At 33.8% G+C, this 22,890-nt stretch overlaps 4 protein-coding genes across 5 annotated transcripts; 2 read left to right on the forward strand and 2 right to left on the reverse strand.

Moving 5' to 3' along the window:
• Positions 1-94: 94 nt before the first annotated feature.
• Positions 95-9,596, reverse strand: LOC106100741 (ras GTPase-activating-like protein IQGAP1). 2 transcript variants are annotated; one of them, XM_013279755.1, is made up of 13 exons: positions 9,386-9,596; positions 9,032-9,285; positions 8,309-8,386; positions 7,945-8,089; positions 6,638-7,717; positions 4,870-6,562; positions 4,438-4,663; positions 3,933-4,097; positions 3,259-3,438; positions 2,183-2,323; positions 1,580-1,730; positions 804-1,197; positions 95-650 (listed from the first exon to the last, which is right to left on the reverse strand). In XM_013279755.1, the coding sequence occupies exons 1-13, from the start codon at positions 9,429-9,431 to the stop codon at positions 284-286; spliced, it is 4,920 nt and encodes a 1,639-aa protein (XP_013135209.1). In that variant the 5' UTR covers positions 9,432-9,596; the 3' UTR covers positions 95-283. The 2 variants fall into 2 exon arrangements, with proteins under 2 accessions (XP_013135209.1, XP_013135208.1); XM_013279754.1 differs by having other exon boundaries at positions 9,032-9,300.
• A 1,135-nt stretch (positions 9,597-10,731) lies between these two features.
• On the forward strand, positions 10,732-12,045 carry LOC106100638. Its single transcript, XM_013279581.1, has 2 exons — positions 10,732-11,570; positions 11,676-12,045. The coding sequence occupies exons 1-2, from the start codon at positions 11,281-11,283 to the stop codon at positions 11,884-11,886; spliced, it is 501 nt and encodes a 166-aa protein (XP_013135035.1). The 5' UTR covers positions 10,732-11,280; the 3' UTR covers positions 11,887-12,045.
• Positions 12,046-12,586: 541 nt separating this feature from the next.
• Positions 12,587-19,967, forward strand: LOC106100636 (GPI ethanolamine phosphate transferase 1). The gene is made up of 12 exons (XM_013279580.1): positions 12,587-13,495; positions 13,567-14,022; positions 14,368-14,498; positions 14,600-14,799; positions 15,016-15,514; positions 15,584-15,759; positions 15,828-16,015; positions 16,728-16,939; positions 17,584-17,777; positions 18,127-18,231; positions 18,510-18,701; positions 19,467-19,967. The coding sequence occupies exons 1-12, from the start codon at positions 13,248-13,250 to the stop codon at positions 19,710-19,712; spliced, it is 2,847 nt and encodes a 948-aa protein (XP_013135034.1). The 5' UTR covers positions 12,587-13,247; the 3' UTR covers positions 19,713-19,967.
• A 1,422-nt stretch (positions 19,968-21,389) lies between these two features.
• LOC106100639 (CD2 antigen cytoplasmic tail-binding protein 2 homolog) lies at positions 21,390-22,761 on the reverse strand. Its single transcript, XM_013279582.1, has 3 exons — positions 22,439-22,761; positions 22,006-22,312; positions 21,390-21,911 (listed from the first exon to the last, which is right to left on the reverse strand). The coding sequence occupies exons 1-3, from the start codon at positions 22,622-22,624 to the stop codon at positions 21,430-21,432; spliced, it is 975 nt and encodes a 324-aa protein (XP_013135036.1). The 5' UTR covers positions 22,625-22,761; the 3' UTR covers positions 21,390-21,429.
• Positions 22,762-22,890: the final 129 nt, after the last annotated feature.

Consider the following 22,890-nt stretch of genomic DNA (forward strand, 5'->3'; position numbering starts at 1 on the left):
GTATCACAAAACATGAGAATAAAGTAACAAAAAAATGCTTATTACTATAATTTTATTATTAGAAATGTAATTAAAATACATTAAAAGTAATCACAATCACAATTTAATAAAATGATAGAGAGACGAAAAATTACATAGATAACAATTAAAATTAAAAATGGTACATTGGTGTAAATATAAATAAATATTTGGTTAGCAATACTTCATGTGATGAAATTGTAATTTTGGTATATGCATACATGTTAAAGGTTTGCCGAATTCAGGTCCATATGAAATCACTAAACTACGACTTAGACTTACCATAGAACTTACTATTCAATAAAAATATTAGTAAATTTACATTAATTTTAGCTTTACCGAACAAATCCATTACAGCGCAGCCTTCGTACTGTTTCTGTAATAGATCTTGTATGTCAATATCTATAGACTCCATTTCCACGCCCATAAACTTCCCTTTTACAGTAAATACACCGTAATGATCAGTCGGCGTGATGTCAAACTGAACATTTTTGAATTGTGATTTTGACAATCCGTCAATTTCAAGCAAAACACCTCTTTCCAGTAATTTAGCACCAGTATATTTTACAGTCAATTTTGACTTCAACTTCTGAATATCCTTACCGGATCTTCTTAAACATGCGTGCACACTCCTGCAAAATAAAAGACTGTAAATCATCAATGAATATAATAAACTAGTTGTTCCCATGCGGCTTCATACGCATGACATTATAAAAACTTTGTTTACATTCCGTTAAATTTTCAATTGCAAACGTCAAAATTCGAATGTTTAAAAATAAACTTACTTTTTGCCCGTATGTAGATTAGCTAGACAAGATTTGATGTACTGATCGTATGATTTACATTTATCTTCGTAGTATTTAGTTTTTTCAATGAGACTTTCTCTGGTGCGCGTGAGTGTGGCGAGAGCGCGGCGCTGCGCCTGCCGGTACCTGCCCTTGTTGCAGAGGTCCAGCGCGATGGACGTCACCAGAGCCTGGTAGCCATCTTCTCTACTCACGTAACCCTCGTCTTCTAGCATTTGCAGATTCCGTCGCAGCTTGGCGATATGTTCGCGTAGAGACATCGCCTCATCAGGCCGAGCTTGACCGGAATAGATGCGTTTTTGCACCTTCTCGTTGTATGAGTCTTGTTGTTCCCGCGTCGTACCAATGCAAAGCGCTTCTAGGAGATGTTCACCTAGAAAAAAGAAAACGTTGAGGAAATTTTTAAATCTATACTAAAATAATAAAGCGTGAATACTTCTTTGTTATGGAGGATGTAAGCAATCACAGAATATTTTTGAATCATTCTTTTATTACCAAAAACCCTATACATTATATAGACTTTAGGCTGTATAATTTCAAGTAGAATAACTAAGGGGGTGCATATATTAAAATAAATAAATATATGAGAAAAAAACAAAAAATTACATACCAATACCAGAAAAATTCAAGGTTGCTATGGTAACTTTACCCAACCAATGGCAAGAGCCTTTGTTATTTGAAAATTCGAATTTAGAGTCTCGGAATGTTATCAATGTTTATTTATGTCATGTTTATATTATTGTAGTTTCTCTTACCATTAAGAAAGGGAATAATAGCGACGCATAACTCTTTAGTCTTGATGAACAACTTGTTGAGGTCCGTCATATCGTCGGCGGGCGCTTGGAACTTATTGACCAGCGCCAGACATACTTCTAACCTTGCATTCTCCTCCACATCCGCAGCTTGCTGGAAAAAAAAGTGCCTTAGTCAAGATTTCCTTTGACCCATGCTAATATTATAAAGAGGAAACATTTGTTTTGTATGAATTGAAATAACTCAAAAGTGGGCAGAATTCAAAATATTTTTCACCAATAAATAGCTATGTTATCATTGATTGAAATAGGCTTTGTAACAATTTTTACTTTTGCTCTGACGAAGACGCAAGAAACAATTATCTTATTCATTTTACTAATATAATGAATGCGAAAGTTTAGATGGATGAATGGACGTTTGTTAAAGTTTGTAACCTAAACTACGGAACGAATCTGGATGAAATTTGGCACAAATGTAAAGGATAGTTTGGAATAAATCCTACTTTGGTTTTTTTTTTAATTCCACGAGGACGGAGTCGCGGGCGAAAGCTAGTAAATTATAAAGTGTGTCCTTAGCGTCAGTGGTTTGTATTACAGCATACTTACAGAGTCAACATCTCTCGAGGCAAGTTGCGCCACTGAAGGCACATCCCCGAGCTCCTCCAGCAAGTCGTTTAGGCGATCATTCGGATCAGGAGCTAAGATATCTTGATATTCCACCAGAAGAGCGTGTGTGTCTACTATTTCCTAGAAAAAACAAACAATCGTCACTATATGCATAGGATAGTTTAATAACAATCTGTAGGACATTAAAAAATTTCTACGATAAGGATAAGGAGGTAAAGTAACTAAGGTCCAAGTACTGAAACGACATTGAATTTTCTAAAAGCGTCTTAAAAGAAAATTCACGCTTTGCAACCAAATTTTATTAAACTTTTCATATCTGACAAATTGTAACGACGCATACGAAGCAATATTTGAGATTCGTATCAGAATTCAGCCGTGTGTGTTCTACAAAGGCCATTTCAAATGTCTTGTCGACTCAAGGTCATCTACAGTTCGGATTGCCGTACATCTGAGCAGCGAAGACGTTTGAATACGTCTATACTTTGCTATAACTAATTTTAGTCCCTTTTCTTAGGAAAGGATGGGAAGGAAAAGTGGATTTGTCGGAGGAGACGCATATGAAGGAGAAATGTCCTCTTTATGTGCGTTTCCTTCAATGAAGGGTAGGCAACGCAGCTGCAATTGCGGATGTGTATAGGCAGCGCTTTCCATTTCGGTGGATTCAGGTGGCCGCTCGCTCGTTTGGCACTTTATGTCATACTAGTTGTTCCCATGCGACTTTATCCGCATAAAATTATAAAAATGCCTTTTATTGTTCACATTAGTCTAATTGCAAACCTTTGCCATCTTGCTTGCTTGATCAACATCAAGGAAGCAAGATTGCAAAGATTGCCAACGCATTAACTTATGGTGTCTTTCCCACATTAGGGTTTTTATCCAAAATTTTTACCCCCTAAGTTTAATGGCGTGAAAATATATAGTCTAAAGCGTGACGTAAGTGTAGGGGTTTTTATTAAAATAAGAATTATTCAAAAATATGCTGTAATAGCCGAGATCTTAGGCAACAAAGAAGTGTGTGTTTACGCTTTATTATAATAGTATATAAGTATAGATACCTGCACCGTGATGTAAATGTGCGGGCGGTGCAGCAGCGTGGCCTCCGTGTACTCGTCGACGGCGAAGTGGTCCTCCAGCGTGCGGCCGCGGCAGCAGCGCCGGAACAGCTGCTTCATCCGCTCGTGGCACTCCACTATGAACGGGTTCAGGCAGCGCAGGTGACGCGACTCCTCGCCGAACTGCCCAACACGTTTATTTCAAATCACACTAATATTATAAATGTGAAAGTTTAGATGGATGGATGGATAAATGTTTGTTAGTTTGTAGCCTAAAGGGCTTAATGGATTTCGATGAAATTTGGCATAGAAGTAGATGATAGTCTGGAAGAACATATAGGCTACTCACGTTCGTTTTTTTTAATTCCACGCGGAAAAAGACGGAAGACAGCTAATTTAAAAACATATCTTTAATATGGTTTTAGATTAACCTTTTAGTGGTTCGTCAACCCGAAAAAGACATTTTTTTATTGAAGACTAAGATAAAATACTCTCTTTTGCGTTTTTAAACATCTTTTTTTAGTCTAAAGCGAATACTTTCGTCCAAGATACAATCCTTGTCTATGTTCACTACATATAGTTTAAAATTATGTTTAACAAATCCCTTACAATTCTAACACAGTTATAATCATCATAAATATCCGTATATTTGAATTTTACGTATAAGTGTCACTTACGCCCTTTTTCGCTGCAGAGAAATGTAGTATCTTCGCGACGGAGGCGAGGTTTTTCCTTTGGTCGGTGGTGAGTCCGGCGCCGTTCGGCAAGTTGATGATATGAAAGGCATCCGGCGCTACGATCGCCGCGTTCAGAAACTGGTAGTAAACTAGATTGCCAATTACCTGGAAATAAAAAAAAATATACTTCTTTAATTAATAAATAATAATTTTGATAGTGTCCAGTGCGACAACTAACTTTAAAAAATCAACTGAACTAGTTTATCTCATTTCCAAAAAATATGACTTCTTTATAAAAAGTTTTGTTTTTTGCTATAAAAAAAAATTCCGTCGAATTATGGGTTAATTTCACGCGAGTCGGTGTAACAATTGTACTAATTTGAAAAGCGTAAGAACAAATATAACCAAGAGAAACAATTTAAACCAATGATGGTTTGCTAAAAATAATATCTAATCAACACGATAAAATAATAATTTTCATATAATAAATGTTTTTAATACTTACTTTAAGAATATCTTTTTCCGGTGTATGTGGAAACTTGGATGTCAACGAGCGATGTAGCACCCGCGACATATAAGTTATACAGAATGGTAAAAGTTCCGTTGAACTTATAATTTTATCCAAAAACATGGTTACGACAGTTTTCAATTGAGTCAACGCGACTTGAAGTCTCGATTTAACTTCTGGATAATTTAAGGCTTCTTCTTGAGTTACTGTATATGGCAGTTTCCTGTGAAATGAAAAATAAATATTTGAAACTAGCTTTCGCCCGTGACTCCGCGTGGAATTAAAAAACACTTTGCTACTAACTCTAACAAACATTCATCCATCCATAAACTGTCGTGTTTATAATATTAGTCGCTTCCCATAGACCTGTATATGACGACACCCGCGGTAAACAAACATATTTAGTTAAAGTAATATGGAATAACTTACGAAATCTGTCCTGTCTTCATTTCAGTTTCATTTCTCCAGGTTTTATAAATTTCAACAGGACCAGTTTCAATGTTTAAATCTTTATCTTTGAGCATCATTTCGACGAGAGGGCCAATGATGGTCTGCAGACTGTTGAGGCCCGACAGCTGCCGCGACAGGCTCACTGCCATCTTCAGGACCAGCGGCGTAGAAGCTATTATGTCAAATGGCTTCGACACTTTACAACTTATCTCCTCTTCTAAAGTAAATCGAAACAGTTTCAGTAACAAATATTCGTCCCTCGCATACGCACCGAAATTGTAAAGACTCAAAACCACATTCTGGAGAAAGAAATTAGTCTTATTTTGTGGTATACAAAATAACAGTTTAGACAAATACGTCGGATTCGTTTGAAGCTCATAAAATAAATGTTGATATCCATCTAGGAGTCTTTTACTCTCTTTGGTGAGAGATTTTAACCCTTTTACCGCCGTCGATATCGTCATCAAAGATCCTTTTCCTTCCCGATTATGAAACACTAGTTTCGTAGTTGAATTATTTTTAACCAAATTGTTCAACTTCAAGCCGTGAGCCGCCACCTCCTGTAAAGCGATACGATTCTGTACGAGCAAACCGATTTTTAAATCCATATCGTCTATTTGCTTCGAAAGTTCCTGGTTTTTCCTTATCGATTGTACTACTTCAGATTTTAAAGTTTGCAATTCGATTTCTCTGTCGTAATCCTCTGTTGCAAAATCTAATATCGGTATGAATTTCTTTACAACTTTTAGCGGCGGGTTTGGTGAATGGAACAGAGACACAAAGGCTCGTCGAGCACGACGACCACGCCATATAGCTTGTATTCTAATTATTTTATGCTCTTGCGCCTTATACCATACCCACGGGTTACGTTTCTTCTCCTGTCTCAATTTGGCTTCTATCGTTTTCATTTTAATTAATGTTCCGTATTTCTTCTGAGCTAGAATTTTTCTCCACCATGCCTGTATCTTTATGATTGAGTCCTCGCTATCTCTGTATAACTTCTCTTTTATCGTCGCCTGCCTCACCAAGTACCCCCTACAATAAGCTTGAAACTTCGTCAGTTTTTTCTCCGACAGTCCTTCTGATTGCGAATTTAATTGCTGTTTGTTTGTCTTCTCTATAATTACGCTGACATCTTTCTTTGTTAAATATCTATGATGAGGAACGAAATCTTTAGGAGTTATCCAACTGTAGTTGTAAGACTCGATGTCTATGTATACAGTATTTCCTGCTTCAGTATGACAAACGATCCACGGACAAATATAATGCCGCCGTTTCCACAGAGCTTTAGTAAACTTATGAAAATATGCATCCACACATTCTTCTTCAATGACTTCGGAAACCGAAAGTATGGGCGATGTTAAAATATTCCAAAATTCGTTAACATTATTTTTAATACAAGCCATATTCAATTGTACTAAAGCTTCAGTTAACTCCTTAGCTTTTACTGATTCGGCGTGAACTTCGTTTACTGCATTTAAAATATCATCATACCAAAGATTTTGAGATTCTTTCTGATGAAAAATCTTTTTCAATGTCCGCATGCAGAGATGGTATTCTTCTTTATGCAGAGTCACGGGCAGTTTTAATACGGGATTCTTTAATAATGTTATTAGCGTCGTCGTATCTTCTGTTGATACAGTTTTATTGATACTGTCTATCAAAACAACCACTGAAAAGAACAGACAACATAATTTATAAAAACTCTTTTAAAAATTTGCAGATTTCCTCTAAAAATAATACTTACATTCTTCATTATCGTCATCCTTAATATTAACCATTTCAATCGCATCACGAATATCGTCAAGCGTTAATAATGGGCATTGAAATTGTTCTTTAAATTTAACTTGCAACGCCGTCACCAACGCTGCGAAGTACCGACGTCTACAATGTGGTCTTAAATTTTCCAAATTTATCTGATTAGAATTAAGAGAATTCCATACAGCAGCTTCATCTCCCATCTCAACAGCGCGAGATATGTACGCAATAGATGATAAATACGCCACCGAAGCTGCGATCTCATTCTCATTTAGATTCCTTTCCAATTCACATTTCTCTAATCTCATCTCTTCAAATAATAATGGCATCGCAAACTTGTCAATGTTCATATTCAGTCCTAACTTCGGGTTTTTTAATGCAGCGTAAAGATCATTCGGACTGCCTTCGTCTAATGATTTATTAACAACACCGATCGCAGATTTATGATCTTTATGTTCAAACGCTTTTCTATTCCCTTCGTTGATGATATTTTGAAATATCTTGTGCCAATTTGTCACACTCTCCACATCTATATCTTTGTTACTTTCGATAATTTCTTTCACAACATCACAGTAAAAATCTAAATTACTATATTCGTAATTGTTGATTTTAACCCACTCCTCGTTGAATGTCTTATGCAAACTGCTTATATCATTATGCTGACATGCTGAACATAACTTTTTCCATAAATATCTGAAATTCGTTGCAGTTATATGACCTTGAATTTCAACAACAGTCAACATTTCGTCAAAATCATCTGGCACATAACTTTCGTTTAGGGAATGGTTGAGTGCCACCTGGATTTTCTCATGTTTTGCATTTTTTAAAACTTCCTTATATACCTCTATAAGTTGATTTTGTACATATTTGAGTTTTAGACTTGGATTTAGTATAGCTGTGGTGATTGGTTTTTCTGTGTCTAATAAATTATTCAGTTCAACGACAGCATCATTTAATATTGTATTATTATCCACATTGTTTCTTGAAAGGATGCCACCAATTTTTTGGAACATTGGAAGAGGATGTTTACAATTTTGTAAATCTTTCGATACTGAATCCAATTGTTCATCTGAAATGAAATTAGAAAATTGAGAACTCAATTTTTTAATTAATCTAAATACAAAAGTTGCTACAATACTAGTCAAAAGGTAAATAATATTTCTATCCAATCAAAAAGCTGTGTGTTCAATTCCTACATTTGACTATATTAGTGAATCCTAGGTCAATACCACAGCTTACTTTCAAATTTAAACCCTAAATCAAAATAATCATCATATATTATAAATTAATACCAACCTGTGAATACTGCTTTTCCAAACACATCATGTATAAGTGGAGCTTTTCCAAGCTTGAATAAATGTGAACTAAGTGCATGTATACAATATATCACCCTTGGCATATTCTTTTTGTCATAAATATCTGTGGTCTCTGGCTGAAAAGTCTGAAAACCAATACAAATATATAATACTAGCTGTTGCTCGCGACTTCACCCACATGAAATTAAAAGATAATAAAAAAACATAGCCAATGTTATTATGACAATAGTTAGGACATATATTGACTACTTAATTTTGTTTTTTTTCTTAATTCTACATGGATGGACTGGTAGGCAAAAGTTAGTTATATATAATTCTTTCATAATAGCATAAAATGTACTAACCACAGGCAGCTCTGTCCTCTTTAGCACTTGTAAAAACTTATTTATGTTGTCAGTATGTTTAAATTGTAAACCCATTATCTGAAGAAGAAAAAGTTATTCATTATATATGATTTTTAGTTAGGATAAAATATAATACAGTTCTATAAAATTCATGTAGAGTATAAAATAGAACATGACAATTAAAATAATTAGGCAATAAGTATGAATTTAACATAAGATTATTTTAGTCAAAGTTTTTATATATCAAGTTTAAATGAATTGGAATCACATAAAACTTGACATACCTCAGCTTATTGGACCTATAAAAAACATAATGAAAAGAGAAAACAAAACATTTAATAGTATAGAAATTATAAAGCTGCAATAACATGTTTATTGGTTTTTCCCACAATTTTCATTAGTTAATGACCTAATCTCGATTGTGTTGATAGCTTAATTTGTTTTTAAACTTAACAGAAATAAACAATGTCAGATGTTCTCCTACTTAATATCAAAATTTGTAATAATATAAGTTAAGGAATAATAGTTACCATATATTTAAGATTTTTTAGAAAAATAACTTTTTAGGCCATTTTAGAAAAACAAAAATAATTGGCATTATACCTAGTTAACTTTTCTTTATCATATTTACAAATAAGATGCATAATCATACAATTTTGTCTTCATTCATTAACTAGTAAAAATAAATTGATATAAATGTTCAATGTTACAAAATAGGTTTACCTTATATCGCCTCTGATCAATATCATAGATTTTATTTAAAGGCAATAATTCAGGAGATATGAAATTTCCTAATTTAGCCAAATAAACCCCGTTACGAAGACATTCTTCAAACTCTACAGGGTGAGGAAGTTTCTCTTTCAAACATGCCTCCATCCAAGTTTTAGCTTCTTCAAGTCGACAAAGATACTCGTAAGCTACAGTCCTTTCTCTTATAATATCCATTTCCTGTCCAGTTTTGCGGACATCTGTATCACCTAAAACCAATATATCTAACATATGAACTGTTAATAATTTCGGAATTTAACGTAACATCTGCGTAATTATTATTAAACATTGTTTAAGTTTCATACTTACAGTCGTCGATTTTTCCAATAAATGTTTCTCCAGTATCGTTTCCCATGGTTATTTTTATTACCGTAAATCAGTCAAAAATTGATTCTCATGATTCATCACTAATTATGGTATAAAAGAAATACTTAAAAACTTGAAACACGATGAAAGTTATTTAAAGCAAAAGCAAAACATTCGAAACGATGTTAACCGTTAATGTCAAAGAACAATGTTGCACAGATAGCAGATATTGTTTTGTTGGTATTTGCAGATCAATAATAGACAAAAGAAAACTGGTTCAGTACCTTGCAGTAGACAACTAGACCTATAGATGTACAAGATTCTTTTAGCAGCCGGCAAATTTTATGAAAGTGACATTTAATGTCAGGGTAATAATGACATAGTTTGTCAGTTCACTTCGCCTCTTTACTTAACGTAATTTGTGTGGTTTCTTAATGTTATTCCATGAAAAGAAATGATGAAAGTGCCTAAAAGTAGTATCAGGGAGGTTTTCTTCAAAGTGGAAGATATTTTTATCGCGGAAAAGAAGTAGGGGGTCCAGTAACTACATTTGAAAATGTGAATCATTGTGTCTGTTGTGACGAAAGTGTGATACCATTAGTTAACTCAAGAAATTCTCTGGCCTAATAGATGCCTATTCTCAAGGGGACGCATGATAATATGATTAGTTTTGCAATTTCGTAAAATTGTTAAACAATAATTGACTTATAGATATTTTTCTGATAGTTGTTTTATTACCTATTCATTTCAAATTGCAGTGACCGAACCCTTAGTTGTAATGTGTTTAGAGCAACTGGAAGTATTTTACTTCATGACAAAATAAACAAGGATTTTGGTTTTTAACATACTTAATTACTCACGTAATAAGGAAATTACTGTGAGTAATCAGAAATATAACAAGAAACTGGCTGTCTGATGATTTTATACCGCATCGTTTCGTTTAAACCACGGGGCATAAGTACCACATAGTTTGTACTGTGCGTAATTGTAAACAACAACCAATCATTAAGATTTTTATTATTCTGTAGATGGCCACTAAGTAAGACAGTTTCTGTTATGTTAAGACTATTCCTTCCCTAACTGTCTCAAGAGAGTGCATTGTTAAAAGTTTTCTCCAAAGATTTTTACTTATGGAGTCTTCTAAGCTACAAACGAAGTCTGGGGCATTTCCTAGTTACATTGTGAAGTACAAGTACTTCATTTACAATTTGCGTTTTCGTTTCCAAAGGAAAGATTTTTCCTTTAATGCGGACATATTACCTTGCTGGTAACCCTAATTGCCCAGAGGCGCCATCCTGTCAATGTCAAAAAGGTGCCACAAGAGCCTTGCGAGACTATACTCTTATGTTTCCACTGACAACTAAAAATGGATGGCCTAATAGATGCCTATTGTATTTTCGTCATTTTAGCGCTGGTGGTCTTGTTTTGCGGTAGTGAGGCTTCGAATTAATTATAGAGAAAGAATTAACTGTCGTTACCATAAGCAGGCGCATTTCAATCGAAACGAAGCTATCCTTATCAAGTAAATAACTATCCCTTTATAGAGGTCAGTGGCATTTTCTATAAAAACTGATAAAATAAATTCAAGTCGATAATGGACCAGTTTCTATTGAATGAAGGATGCTGAAATTATTAAAGCAAACGGCTTGAAATGCGCATATTGTGAGTGGAACAAGTTGAAGAAATTATCGGAAATCTTATTATAATTTAACTTAAAACCTCTTGTAACGTATTTAAAGGTTAACAATTACAATTTAAGAAAAAACAAGGTGACAAGGATTTAATTGAATTTAGCGATTAATCGAACTAGTAAAATAATTTAGATTGCGAAGTACTTTATACTTTGTAATCTAAAGAAGACTTCGGACCTAGATGTATAAAGGAAATAATAAAACGTAATGGAAGAAGAATACGAACCAGGTGTTGTTTATGTCTGTAAATGTGTTTGTCCAGAGTCTTCTTCGGAAAGGGTAGCAATCTCTGCGCATAAGAAACGTATTTTAGGCATTGTTTCTGAAACTGAAAATTATTTGCGAGAACGTAGAATCCCTCAACTGATAAGATTCTTAATATCGAAGATTTTGGCACAGGAGTCTGATAAGCCGCTCTTGTATTTAGAAAAGCTTCTGGATGATTGTATGCTATTTCGTGCGGGTGTTGGAGCCGCCCCTGTTTTATACGAAAATAGGTAAAGTGGTAGTTATATAGTTCAATATATAATAGTTCAAAGAAGTTAAGATTTTTATATAAAGGTTATACATGATGTGTGAGTTATTTTTACTATAATTTGCAGGCATCTTGAAGCGGTAATTAAAAGTTTTGATCCTGGACAGCGAGGATGGTTAACTGCCGGTCAAACTCGTCGCCTTTATGCAACTTTGGGACTTGCAATTAAAGATGAATTTAATGAAAGTATGCCGTGTGAGACGATATTTAAAAAAGTTACCGAGGCACAAGAAAATGAATTATTTGATTTAATATCGGCTGGAATGGATGATTACTGAAAGCTTAGAAACGCTCAGAAAGATTCTTAGAAGCCCACCTTTCTTTTTTTTGCTACCTTTCTTTTATGTTGTTTGTGCAAAATATTTGCTTCAACTTTTGTTATGTCTTGAGTCAGTGTAGTAGATTTGTTTGAATTAATATATCCTCACTTTGAATCTTAAAACTTTACTTATAATGTAGATAAGAGTTTAGAACTTTACCGTACTTTAGCGTAATATAATATGGGCAACTGGGGGCATCGCCTTCATGACATAAGATCAACAATGCTTTTAGTTTTTAACGTACATATTTACTTTCATAATAAAAAAATTATTGTGTGTACTCAGAAATATAACGAACTAACCACTGGGCATATTACATAGTTTCTACTCCGCGTTACAGCAAGCAATCATTAAAAAATCTGTTGTTCTCTAGATAAGCATTTTTCAAGACAATTTCTATAATCCAAAAGTTCTTTAGGTATAGTGTCCCCAACAAACGAAGTCAAGAGCATTTCCTTGTTGCATTGTAAGGTTGTTGTAAGGTACAATACCTTTACAATATGTAGTACAGTTCCTTTACAATATGCGTTTTTTTTTAATAAAAAGGGAACCTTAAACCATATTTTACATCCTCTTTGCCTTAAACCTTACCCCTTGCTGGTAACCCTAAATGCTCGCAGACGCCCTCCTGTCAATGTCAAAAAGATGCCACAATATCCTCAGGGCAATATAGTACTACAAGGATATTGTGGAACCTTTTCAAATAGAAACAAATACTTCTTTTAGCTTAACCATTTATAGTGGTCAGTTTCTGCTCCCCTATTGGTCAAAACATAACGCTGTCAAAATTACATTTTCCGACTGCAATAACATCTTTGTTGAACTATACGCCCTTTAATTTTTCAGTTATCAACTTACCAATTACTGAGTGGAAATTATGGAAAAAATCAAGTGATATGATATAAAATCTTACATAGTTAACTAAGAAATATGTTTTGCCGCTAAATATGTTGCAATTTAAGAGTTCTAGTGCAGCAAAATTGCATTTGTCTATGTTTAAAATTGGTGAAATATAAGGACTTTTGATGTGGATTGCAATTGCACCTAGACATAGCTGTATAAAAACATCATAAATCAATAACTGAACCAGTTGAGCTACTGCGCTGCTGCGCTTCTGCGCGCTTACACCTGTGGATGTAGGGCACAAAGAACACCTAATCAATGAAAAGTGGTAGTCTTAAGCCTGGTATTCAGATAAAGACTTAATTGAAATAGTGAAATCGGAGAGTTATACTTTATTGTTACTTGATTTAGTACAAGTGTATTATTATGAGTGATGAATCTTCATATCTCATTCAAATTTTGAAGTTACTTAAAGTATGAATTTCTTAATTGCAGAATTAATAAAAATGAATCCATTAAAGTTATCAAGGGTTGATTTTGGTATCCTTATACATCTTATATTTTTGTTTTCAATTTTTGACATATATTTTAAATCTCCGGTGGTCAAAGATGTTTTACCCTATGAACCGATCCATGAGCCAACGTCAAATCGACTTGTTCTTTTTGTGGTGGATGGGCTACGAGCTGAGACCTTTGTAAATCACACAACTATGCCATGTCTAAGGTAAGTAAAAAATGTCTAGTAATAAATGTGTGATAATGTCCAGCTTTTATGTAAAATTTGTTAAAATTCAGGACCATTGCTAACACAAAGGGAAGATGGGGAATATCTCACACCCGAGTTCCCACGGAATCCCGGCCTGGGCATGTTGCCATCATTGCTGGTTTCTATGAAGACCCCTCGGCAGTCACCCAAGGGTGGAAGGATAATCCTGTTGATTTTGATTCAGTTTTCAATAGAACAAAACATACCTGGGCCTGGGGAGCTTATGATATAATGGACATCTTTACTAAAGGAAATGTTGATGAACACATTTTTGTCTCCAAATTTGATCCATATGATAAAACATTTAGTGCTGACAAAAGTGCCCATTTGCTAGATGAATGGGTTTTCCGGCATGTAAAAGAATTTTTCCATGTTGCTGAAAATGATGAAGATATAAAGGAGAGATTACATTCTGATAAAATGGTATTGTTTTTGCATTTACTAGGCACAGACACTTCCGGTCATACTGATAAACCAAGAACAAAGTAAGTACCCAAATTATTAAAAATAAATTTTGACCCATCTCATTATTGTGTAAGACAAGTCTTGAATGTTGTCCATGTTTTTTAAGTTTAATATGCAACATGCAAGTGATGGGAACCACTATTTTAATTAAAATGTTTCTATAAAATATCTGTCTTAAATTTTAGTTTGATGGATTGATGTTTGCTAGAAGGTATCTCCCATATGGTTCAACAAATCTCGATGTAATTTGGCTTTTGGACTTTTCCATTCCATACGGACAGAGTGTAGTCAAGAGCTAAAATAAAATGTATGTACTTATAAAAAACTTATTGTTAAATTAATTCTATTTTGGTTTTTCCATACAGGAATTTCCGTAAAACGGTGGAACATGTGGACGTAAATATTATAGAAATAGAAGAAATGATCAGGGCATTTTACAAAGATGATGGTAAAACAACCTTTCTTATGACTTCTGACCACGGGATGACAAATTGGGGTGAGTTTACAAAACGTTATAAATAAGTAGTAATTTTAAGTAAATTTATTTGAATAAACAGAAAAGTACATGTTTCTATATTTCATGATATTGTTTACTAGGTTCCCATGGTACAGGCGATGACCATGAGACAGAAACACCGTACGTAGTGTGGGGAGCCGGTGTACAACAAGTTAAGCATGTGACTAATGATGCGGAAACTATAAATATGTCCTTGGAACATAGATATGATATAGAACAGGCTGATTTGGCACCATTGATGTCAACTTTTCTATCAATTCCAGTCCCAGTAAATTCTGTTGTATGTATATAGATATTTTTTTCCAATTATTATCTCCCTTGTAAATGTATGAATTGACATTAGTTTTTTTGTACATTGTAATATATATAAAAAAATTATTTATATATAGAATACTCCAAATTTAGTTCAGGATAGCTTCAAGTTACTACTCTATAATATTTTTTTAAATAGTTTAACTGTGCTTTAGTGTTATACTGACATATTTACATATTTTAGGGCAAACTTCCAATTGATATCTTAAACATGACATTACCAAATAAAGCCAAAGCGATGTACAGCAACAGCAAGCAACTCCTATCTCAATACAATAAAAAGAAACAAGATGTTGAAGAATATGTTGTTAATATCTTATATACACCCTACAACCCATTGAACTCGGAGAAAATTGAAGAAATCACAAAATTCTCACAGAAATTACTCAATGAACAACAATATGAAGAGTTGATTCTATTCAGTGAAGAAGTTATGAATTTAAGTTTATCCGGTCTGAATTATTACCACAACTATTATCAGAAACCTCTTTTGATTGCAACAACATTGTCTTTCCTCGGCTGGATTGTTTGCTTGTTTAATATGTTAGTAGAGGACAATGTTTATTCTCTCATTGAAATGTACAAGCTAAAATGTGCCAAGCCTAAAGAAAGTTGTATACTTAGATATATGATTAGATTTGCAACATCAACATTGTCTATTGTGACAATAGCTCTTATATATAGTAAGTTATTTTCTATTTAATAATGTAACTTTTGAATTGTTGTCCCTAATATGAATTTAATGTTTTCAGTGCAAAACTTACCAATCCTTTACTATCTATTTTTCTTAACACCAATTGTGCTATGGACAAATGCTTTCAAGTATTACAACCTCTGGGTCTATACAATCACACTGTTGAGAACCTACAAGGTTGTTTCAGATACAATAATTCAAGTCGTTTGTTATGCACTTGGATGTCTGGCAATGGTAAATAACATGACTTATTTAAACCCTTATTTGAAACTGTCAGTTATTAATATTGATAAATTTTTTAGGGCTTATCACTTACTCATAGATGGATGTTGAGTATTCCACTAATCGGTATGGGTGTTTGGCCATGTTTTTCCACGTCACGTAATTTAGTACCTTTGCCGTTACATGCGTTTTGGATGTTGGGATGCATGTTGCTTAGCTTCTTCTCTTTTATGCCAGTGGTGGGACGTGAAGCTTACATTGAATTGGTGTAAGTACATGATTCATCACAATTTGTACATAAGCCGACATAATCAAAATATTCTTATTAGATTAGTGGTCGCTTGCGACTATCCAGATTACCGGAACGAACCCGGCTTTGCGGACAGACAAATTTATTTTAAAGGATTTAAAAAAAATGTAAAAATATAGCCTATGTTAATTGGTGATAACATAGCTTTTTAATGGTGCATGTCTAAGTGCAAGTCCTGTAGTTTTTGAGTTATTTCAATACACACAAAAATCCAAAAATACAAATCCTTCCTCTGTATATTGGTATAGATATAGATTGGTTTTCGTTACCAACCATGCAAATACATCATATTCACGAAATATCATTTTTTAATTATATACAGACATTCCAGTTTTATTATATTTAGAAATAAGCGAATGCCTTTAAAGTGCGTACATATTGTAAATTTTATGCAATCGATTTTTTACAGTATACATGATTTTTTTTAATTTTATTTACAAGTGTCTTTGGAGCGCACGTTTTATATTTGATTACTTTAAGGCGTTTAGGTGTAATGTCGGTCAAATAAACACCATCCTGGCTTTCCTGTTTATAGTAGACCATAGACCTAGAGGCCAGGATGGAGTTTGAGTTGTGCGACTTTGTCTAAGAAATAATTAGGCGTATCGTAGACCTTATGAGGCGGTATGGTTGCTTTGTGAAAAATCTCCTTTAATTTTTTTTGTTGCAGTATGATTGCTGGATGTTTTTGGATGATTTCAATGTTGATACTTACAATAATTTGGAAAGACAGTCGCACAAATAGAAGGGATGTGATAGTAACTATGATTCAGTTTTCTGTATTGGCCCTATCTATGTTCATAGTAACTATACAAGGTCATCGACATGAGCAAAGACTTGCACTATATGGTTACCTTCAAACAATGTGTTGGGTTATATTAGGTAAATATGAATTTTTATTTAATCTTTTTGTTGATTTTTAAAATGTTTTCATAATAATGCTAGATATTGACAGTTTTTTTTAGGAGAGTATTTTATAAGTTAACTTTAGAGTTTAAGAATCAAGAATTTGTTAAGTATTTAGTTTGTATAATGGTAAAGTTATACAGTTTAACAGTGGTAGAGCCCGCTTTAACAACTGTGCACTTTAGGGCCGGCTGGCCCTCAGCAATACCACGACCACACAGAAGACAGGCGTCAAGTGAAAGCATGCCCGCGTGGCATCTGATTAGTGTGGTGCCGGAGCCCTAATTTTAGTCTCTTTACCTTTCCATCCTTTTCTTAGGAAAGGATGGGAAGGAAAAGTGGATTTGACTTCGGAGAGACGCACAGGAAGGGGAAATATTCTATTAATGTGCGTTTCCATCTCGATTAACGGTAGGCAACGCATCTGCAATTGTGGATTCCTATGGGCAGCGGTCGTTTTGCCATTTCGGGGAATCAGGTGGTCGCTTGCTCGTTTGCCAACTTATAATAAAAAAAAGGGAAGTGTTTGACCAGAAAGTTGAACTTTTGTGTTTTAAGTGTTGCTTATGGTGTTATTTGGTTATTGAGTATGTGTAAGTAGTGTCTGTGTCTGTGGGCAGTGGTGGCGGCGCTGCTGCCGCTGACGGTGACACGGCGCATGAGCAGCCGGCTGCTGGCGGTCAACACCGCCGTCGTTAACATCTACCTGCTGCTGGCCGTCGCACACGAGGCTCTCTTCATTGTCGTTCTTATATTCAACATCACCAGCTGGATGGCCATCGAATTCAAATTCCTCAATTTGAAAAATGCCCAGGTATGGTTTAACATTGCCTTCTTCATTTTGCAGAAATGTAATAATTATAAACGCGAAAGTCTACATAAATATTTGTTAGAAGATATCTCGTTTAACAAATCTGGAGGAAATCATACTAATATTAATAATGCGAAAGTTTATATGCATGGATAGATGTTTCTTATAGTTTGTAGCCTAAAGGGCTGAACGAATTTCGATGAAGTTTTGTATGGATGTAGAAAATCGTCTGGAAGAACACATAGGCTCACTTTTGTTTTTTTAATTCCACGCGGACGGAGTCGCTTGCGACAGCTAGTATAGTATAAATGTAGAATATAGTCTGAAACAACACTTCAATTTTTGTTTCCAGCTTACCGATTACACATTTTCTAAAGACGGCGAAGAATTGGAGATAGCTTTAGCACCAGCTTATAGAACCCTCACCAGACATGACTTCCGACGGGCATTCTTCTTTGTATCCTTTGCCGAATATTAAAACTGTTTTGTACTTTACATGTATGAAAAAATTTGTATTTTTGTATGTATTGAAATAACTTAAAAGCTATTGGACCGATTTCAAAAAATGTCACCATTAAAAAGCTATGTTATCAGTGAGTATAGGTTATATTTTTATTATTTTTTTAATTTCACGCAGACGAAGTCGCGAGCAACAGTCAGTTTTCAATAAAAGGAATTATATTTTTCTAATGTTATGTATTTCTATTGATATATCTTTTCTGAACCCGAAATCAGACAATGTACATTTTCCTGGCGTTCTTCGGTACAGGAAACATCGCTTCTTTGAACTCATTTGAAATACGCTGGGTGATATGTTTCACCACCTCCTACCAGCCCTTCATCATCACAGGTCTCGTGTTATTGAAGACCCTGATACCCTTCCTCTGTGTCGGTTGCACCTTCAAAGCGGTGCAGCATATCACAAAGGTATGCTAAACTTGTTTTAAACATATAAACTTAAAAGTACGCGCTTTTAACTAAACTATCGTATAACAGTTGTGCGATTGTCGATCGTTTCGCAGCCAATTCTTTTTTGCACAACTAAAAATCGAATAGTTTGCTATATAAGCTCCTTTCTCTTTCTCTCTCTCATTCCTCTATAGGAATCAAAGCGAAACTAAACAGTTGTGCGATAGTTTAGTCAAATGTGTGCGCTCTAAATTATAAATTTGTGTCATTCCAATTGTTAAATTACGTAAACGAAGCAATGTCAAATTTAATAAAATTAGAGTAGCTGAAAGCTTAGTTTTGGGAGAAATTTATAATGGAAATATTTTTAAAATTGAGTTTTTGATGAAAATATTTGGGTTCTAGATCGCTATATCTATATCTACAATTAATATTAAAAAGAGGAGATTTGTATCTTTTGATTTTTGTATTTGATTCATATAAAAAACTACTGTACCGATTTTAAAAATTCTCTCACCATTATAAAGGTAATTTATCTGTAATACGGGCTATGGTTTTATTTTTTTTAATTTCTCGCGGGCTAAGCGCGTGCCACAGCTAGTAAGATATAAACTCTTAGTGATGAGTTCATTTCTTAATTAATATTGGCATATGTTGACCGATAGTTCTAGAAAGGTCACTTGCATTAATCCCGATAGTTACGCAATTAAGAGGGAACAAACTAACAGTGCTTTGAAACGTTGTGCAAAGTTTTTTGTTAGTAATTTTTTTTTAACATTACAGGCGTCGCCGGAATTTGTTTTCACGATTGTGTTGATTTATTCCAACATCATGGGTACGCAGTTACTTTACTACGTGAAGAATACTGGCAGCTGGTTGGAGATAGGCACATCGATATCTCAATTTGTTATTGTACAAATTATAACAGTTTTCATTGTTATAATAAATATAATATCCAAGATATGGACCGAGGAGGATATGTACAGTTTCGCCTTTAAGATATTCGGAAAGACAAAAAAGAACGCTTAAATAATTTTTAAATTTGCATGTTATTTAATGGTTAGGTTTTTTTTACTTTTGTTAGGAGAATCATTACAATAATAATGACTCACGACTGGTGTTTACGACTGATTTATTTTAGTATTATCGTATGTATAATGCGTTTTGGAAGTTCGTTGGAAGTAAGAATTACAGGTATTCTATTATGGCCTAAGGCATTTTATATTGGAACAATTATAAAACATATATATTTATAGAATTTGGTCGATATGCAGTTATGATTTTATTTTTTACATAATTAACAAATTTAACTATAAATGTTCAATTAATTTTATTTAACATTAAAACATCAGTATTATGGGTATTTTTGAATAGAATATTTTAAAAGGAATAATGATTTAAGCCTCTTCCGTGCGGAGAAGATAATATGAGACTTCTACATTCAATATTATCAGAAGATAGATATCGAACACATTCCTAGTCATTAAGTACATAAATAATAAACGCTTGAGTAATCATTAATTGTTGTATTTTACACATTTTAACGTCGATGTCGTAGTTAAAGCATTTAAACTTCAATACAAATTAATGTGTCGGTAGAAATCTAGATGAATGGCGCTATTTGCTCAAAATATATCAAATTTAAACATATTTGTATAGTAGACAGGTCATTTTTAAGTTAACATCCATTTAATTATTCATATTGGTGTGAAAAAATAGGGCAATTAATTCTTCATCATTCAATTCTGTAGAATAATTATTAACTATAGACCAGAGGCGGATTATCGCTAAAGAGGAATACGCATGTATAGGTGAAATCAAACATCTCGGCGGCTCGGAACATCTCACGATTTACTGCGTAGATCACAATTGTAGGTGTGACAACTTTGAGCCGTTAAAATTATTGAAATGGTTAATACTTTATGCTGTAGAGATGTGCCACCAAAGTATTGAGAATGCGTAGTTCGAAAATTGGCGTAACAATCCTGTCCAGGGCTTCCTAAATGTGACAGCAAGATAGAATAATTATTTCACCGTCCGAGTGAACTGGTAGTGATTGTAGGTAATTTTTTTTCCGCCATCTAAGGCGTCGTGATCATATGTAGTACCTAATCCGCCTCTAAATAGGGTAAACAGTTTTTCTCTAAATGTTCATTCTTAGACAATATACCAACTCACATTAAGATGCGAATTAATATACATACTTTACAAATGTTAGAGGTATTAATAATATAGTTATTAACTGTCCAACTGTCGCTCTCGCTATTTCAAATAGACTGCTTAAATGCATTATTTCTTCTCTATGTAAAGTTAGATTGCAATAGATATAAAATTAATTAACATATCCAGTTCCTGTTTTATTGTTTTTTATACCTTTATAAATTATTAAAGTCTTTTAGAAGTTTTTTTGGAGTGTTTTGTAATTATAGACCATAGACATGGTTTGTGCCAATGATTTCGGTGTACATTTTTTCTTATTTTATCTGTGATCTCTTGTACTTCCAGTACTTTTTATGTTTTTCAATAATGAATGTAAAATATACTTACATATGAATGTTGTGCTAATAAATAAATGTCGTCCAAAAAGTGGCGTTTTAATCTTTTGTATTCATTATTTTAGAGTGAGACTTCATCATTACAAAAATAATTAACGGAGTTTTTCAAGTTAAAAATTTAATTGATTATTAAAAGATTTAAAATTTATACATAATATGTATATTTTCCTTAAAATTAATAACAATGTAGATCACATATAAAGCTCAAAATCCATTCTATTGGAACTATAAAACTGACTTTCTTTGCCATGTCTCCGAACCCATACACCACTTTTGAAATAACCCTCGGAAGACCACTTGTGCATCTGTTCTGTGGAATGAGGTCCTGATAACTCATCATCGTCTTGTTTCCATTTAAATTCCCATTTAACTTCTTCAGGTCCATCATCTTCATTATTTTCTGATGGTACACTTTTATTCATACTTTCTTTTTCTTTCTGATCAAAATCGTCAGCATACATATCTAATTCAGAATCATCCTTTTTCTTATTATCTTTGTTAATTATAGAGCTGATTTTCTCATATGTTTCCTGATATATATCCATGTTCCCGGTTTTGGTTAATATTTGATTGGCAAGTTCAGTTATTCTTGTAACAGTTTGGCTACCTTCATCAACAATGCCTGCTTTTTTTCGTTTCCAGCGCTCCGCACTTGTTACTTTTGAACTTGCACCTGAAATACATTAGAGTATATAATAAGACAATATATACAGGGTATATTGATGAACAATGAACATGTAAAATTATAAGAATGGTCAAATTCTTACCAAGGCGCTGTATTGTTTTTGCAATAGTTTCTTTTGGCTTCATATGCTGTAGAATTTCTTTATAATTACTGATTATATCAAATTTTTCTTCAACTACACCATCATCACTATCTGAATCTTCATAAGGATCATCACCATCTTTGTGAACTTTGTATTTGTCTTCAGGCCGACCTTTAACCTTCACCCAATCAATGTTGTCAAGCCAGCCATCACGAACCTCTTTCTCCTTCTTCCAATGATAGTGCCCTGCTGTATCAAAGTGTCCTTCCTCAAGTTCTTCCCTCATGTTGAAGGGGGTTATTGTGATCTAGAAATAAAGATATTTAAATTTTTTGTTATATCCAACGAACCAAAAACAGAAGCCAGACTGTAGCAGCTAGGTCGACAACTGCCATTTTTTTAGACAAAATTGTATTGATTTCAACATACTCACTTCACCTTCCAATCCCGCTACTCCTTCCTCTTCTCCTTCAATGTCATCAGCATTAAGTACGTTTTTTCTTTCTTCTTCTGCACCACTGTCTTCTTCATCAGAGTCTAATGAGTGCTTTTTCCCATCCCGCACTGTTTGAGTCGGTTCTTCGGTGTCGAATGCAGCCGAAGCGGACCTTTTAGCCATTTTTTCTTACAGGTAATGCTGTGATTTTTCAAATTTAAGCCGGTGAGTATGTTTATAAATGTAATTGTAATAATATTTTAAAGCAAACCTATTTCAAAGATCATTGATTTGTCGCTTTGTAAATCTACTTATTCCATTTGTCAACTTGACACTTGACATAGTCAAATTAAACAAGTTGAAGTCAAAAATTATAGCATTTAAAATTACAGAGATATAAAAATTAAAGCATTATCAAAATTCGTCCACGTCCCGATTGCGTTAACCGC

Source organism: Papilio polytes, unplaced genomic scaffold, assembly GCF_000836215.1.
Source record: "Papilio polytes unplaced genomic scaffold, Ppol_1.0 DF824047.1, whole genome shotgun sequence".
Taxonomy (NCBI): domain Eukaryota; kingdom Metazoa; phylum Arthropoda; class Insecta; order Lepidoptera; family Papilionidae; genus Papilio; species Papilio polytes.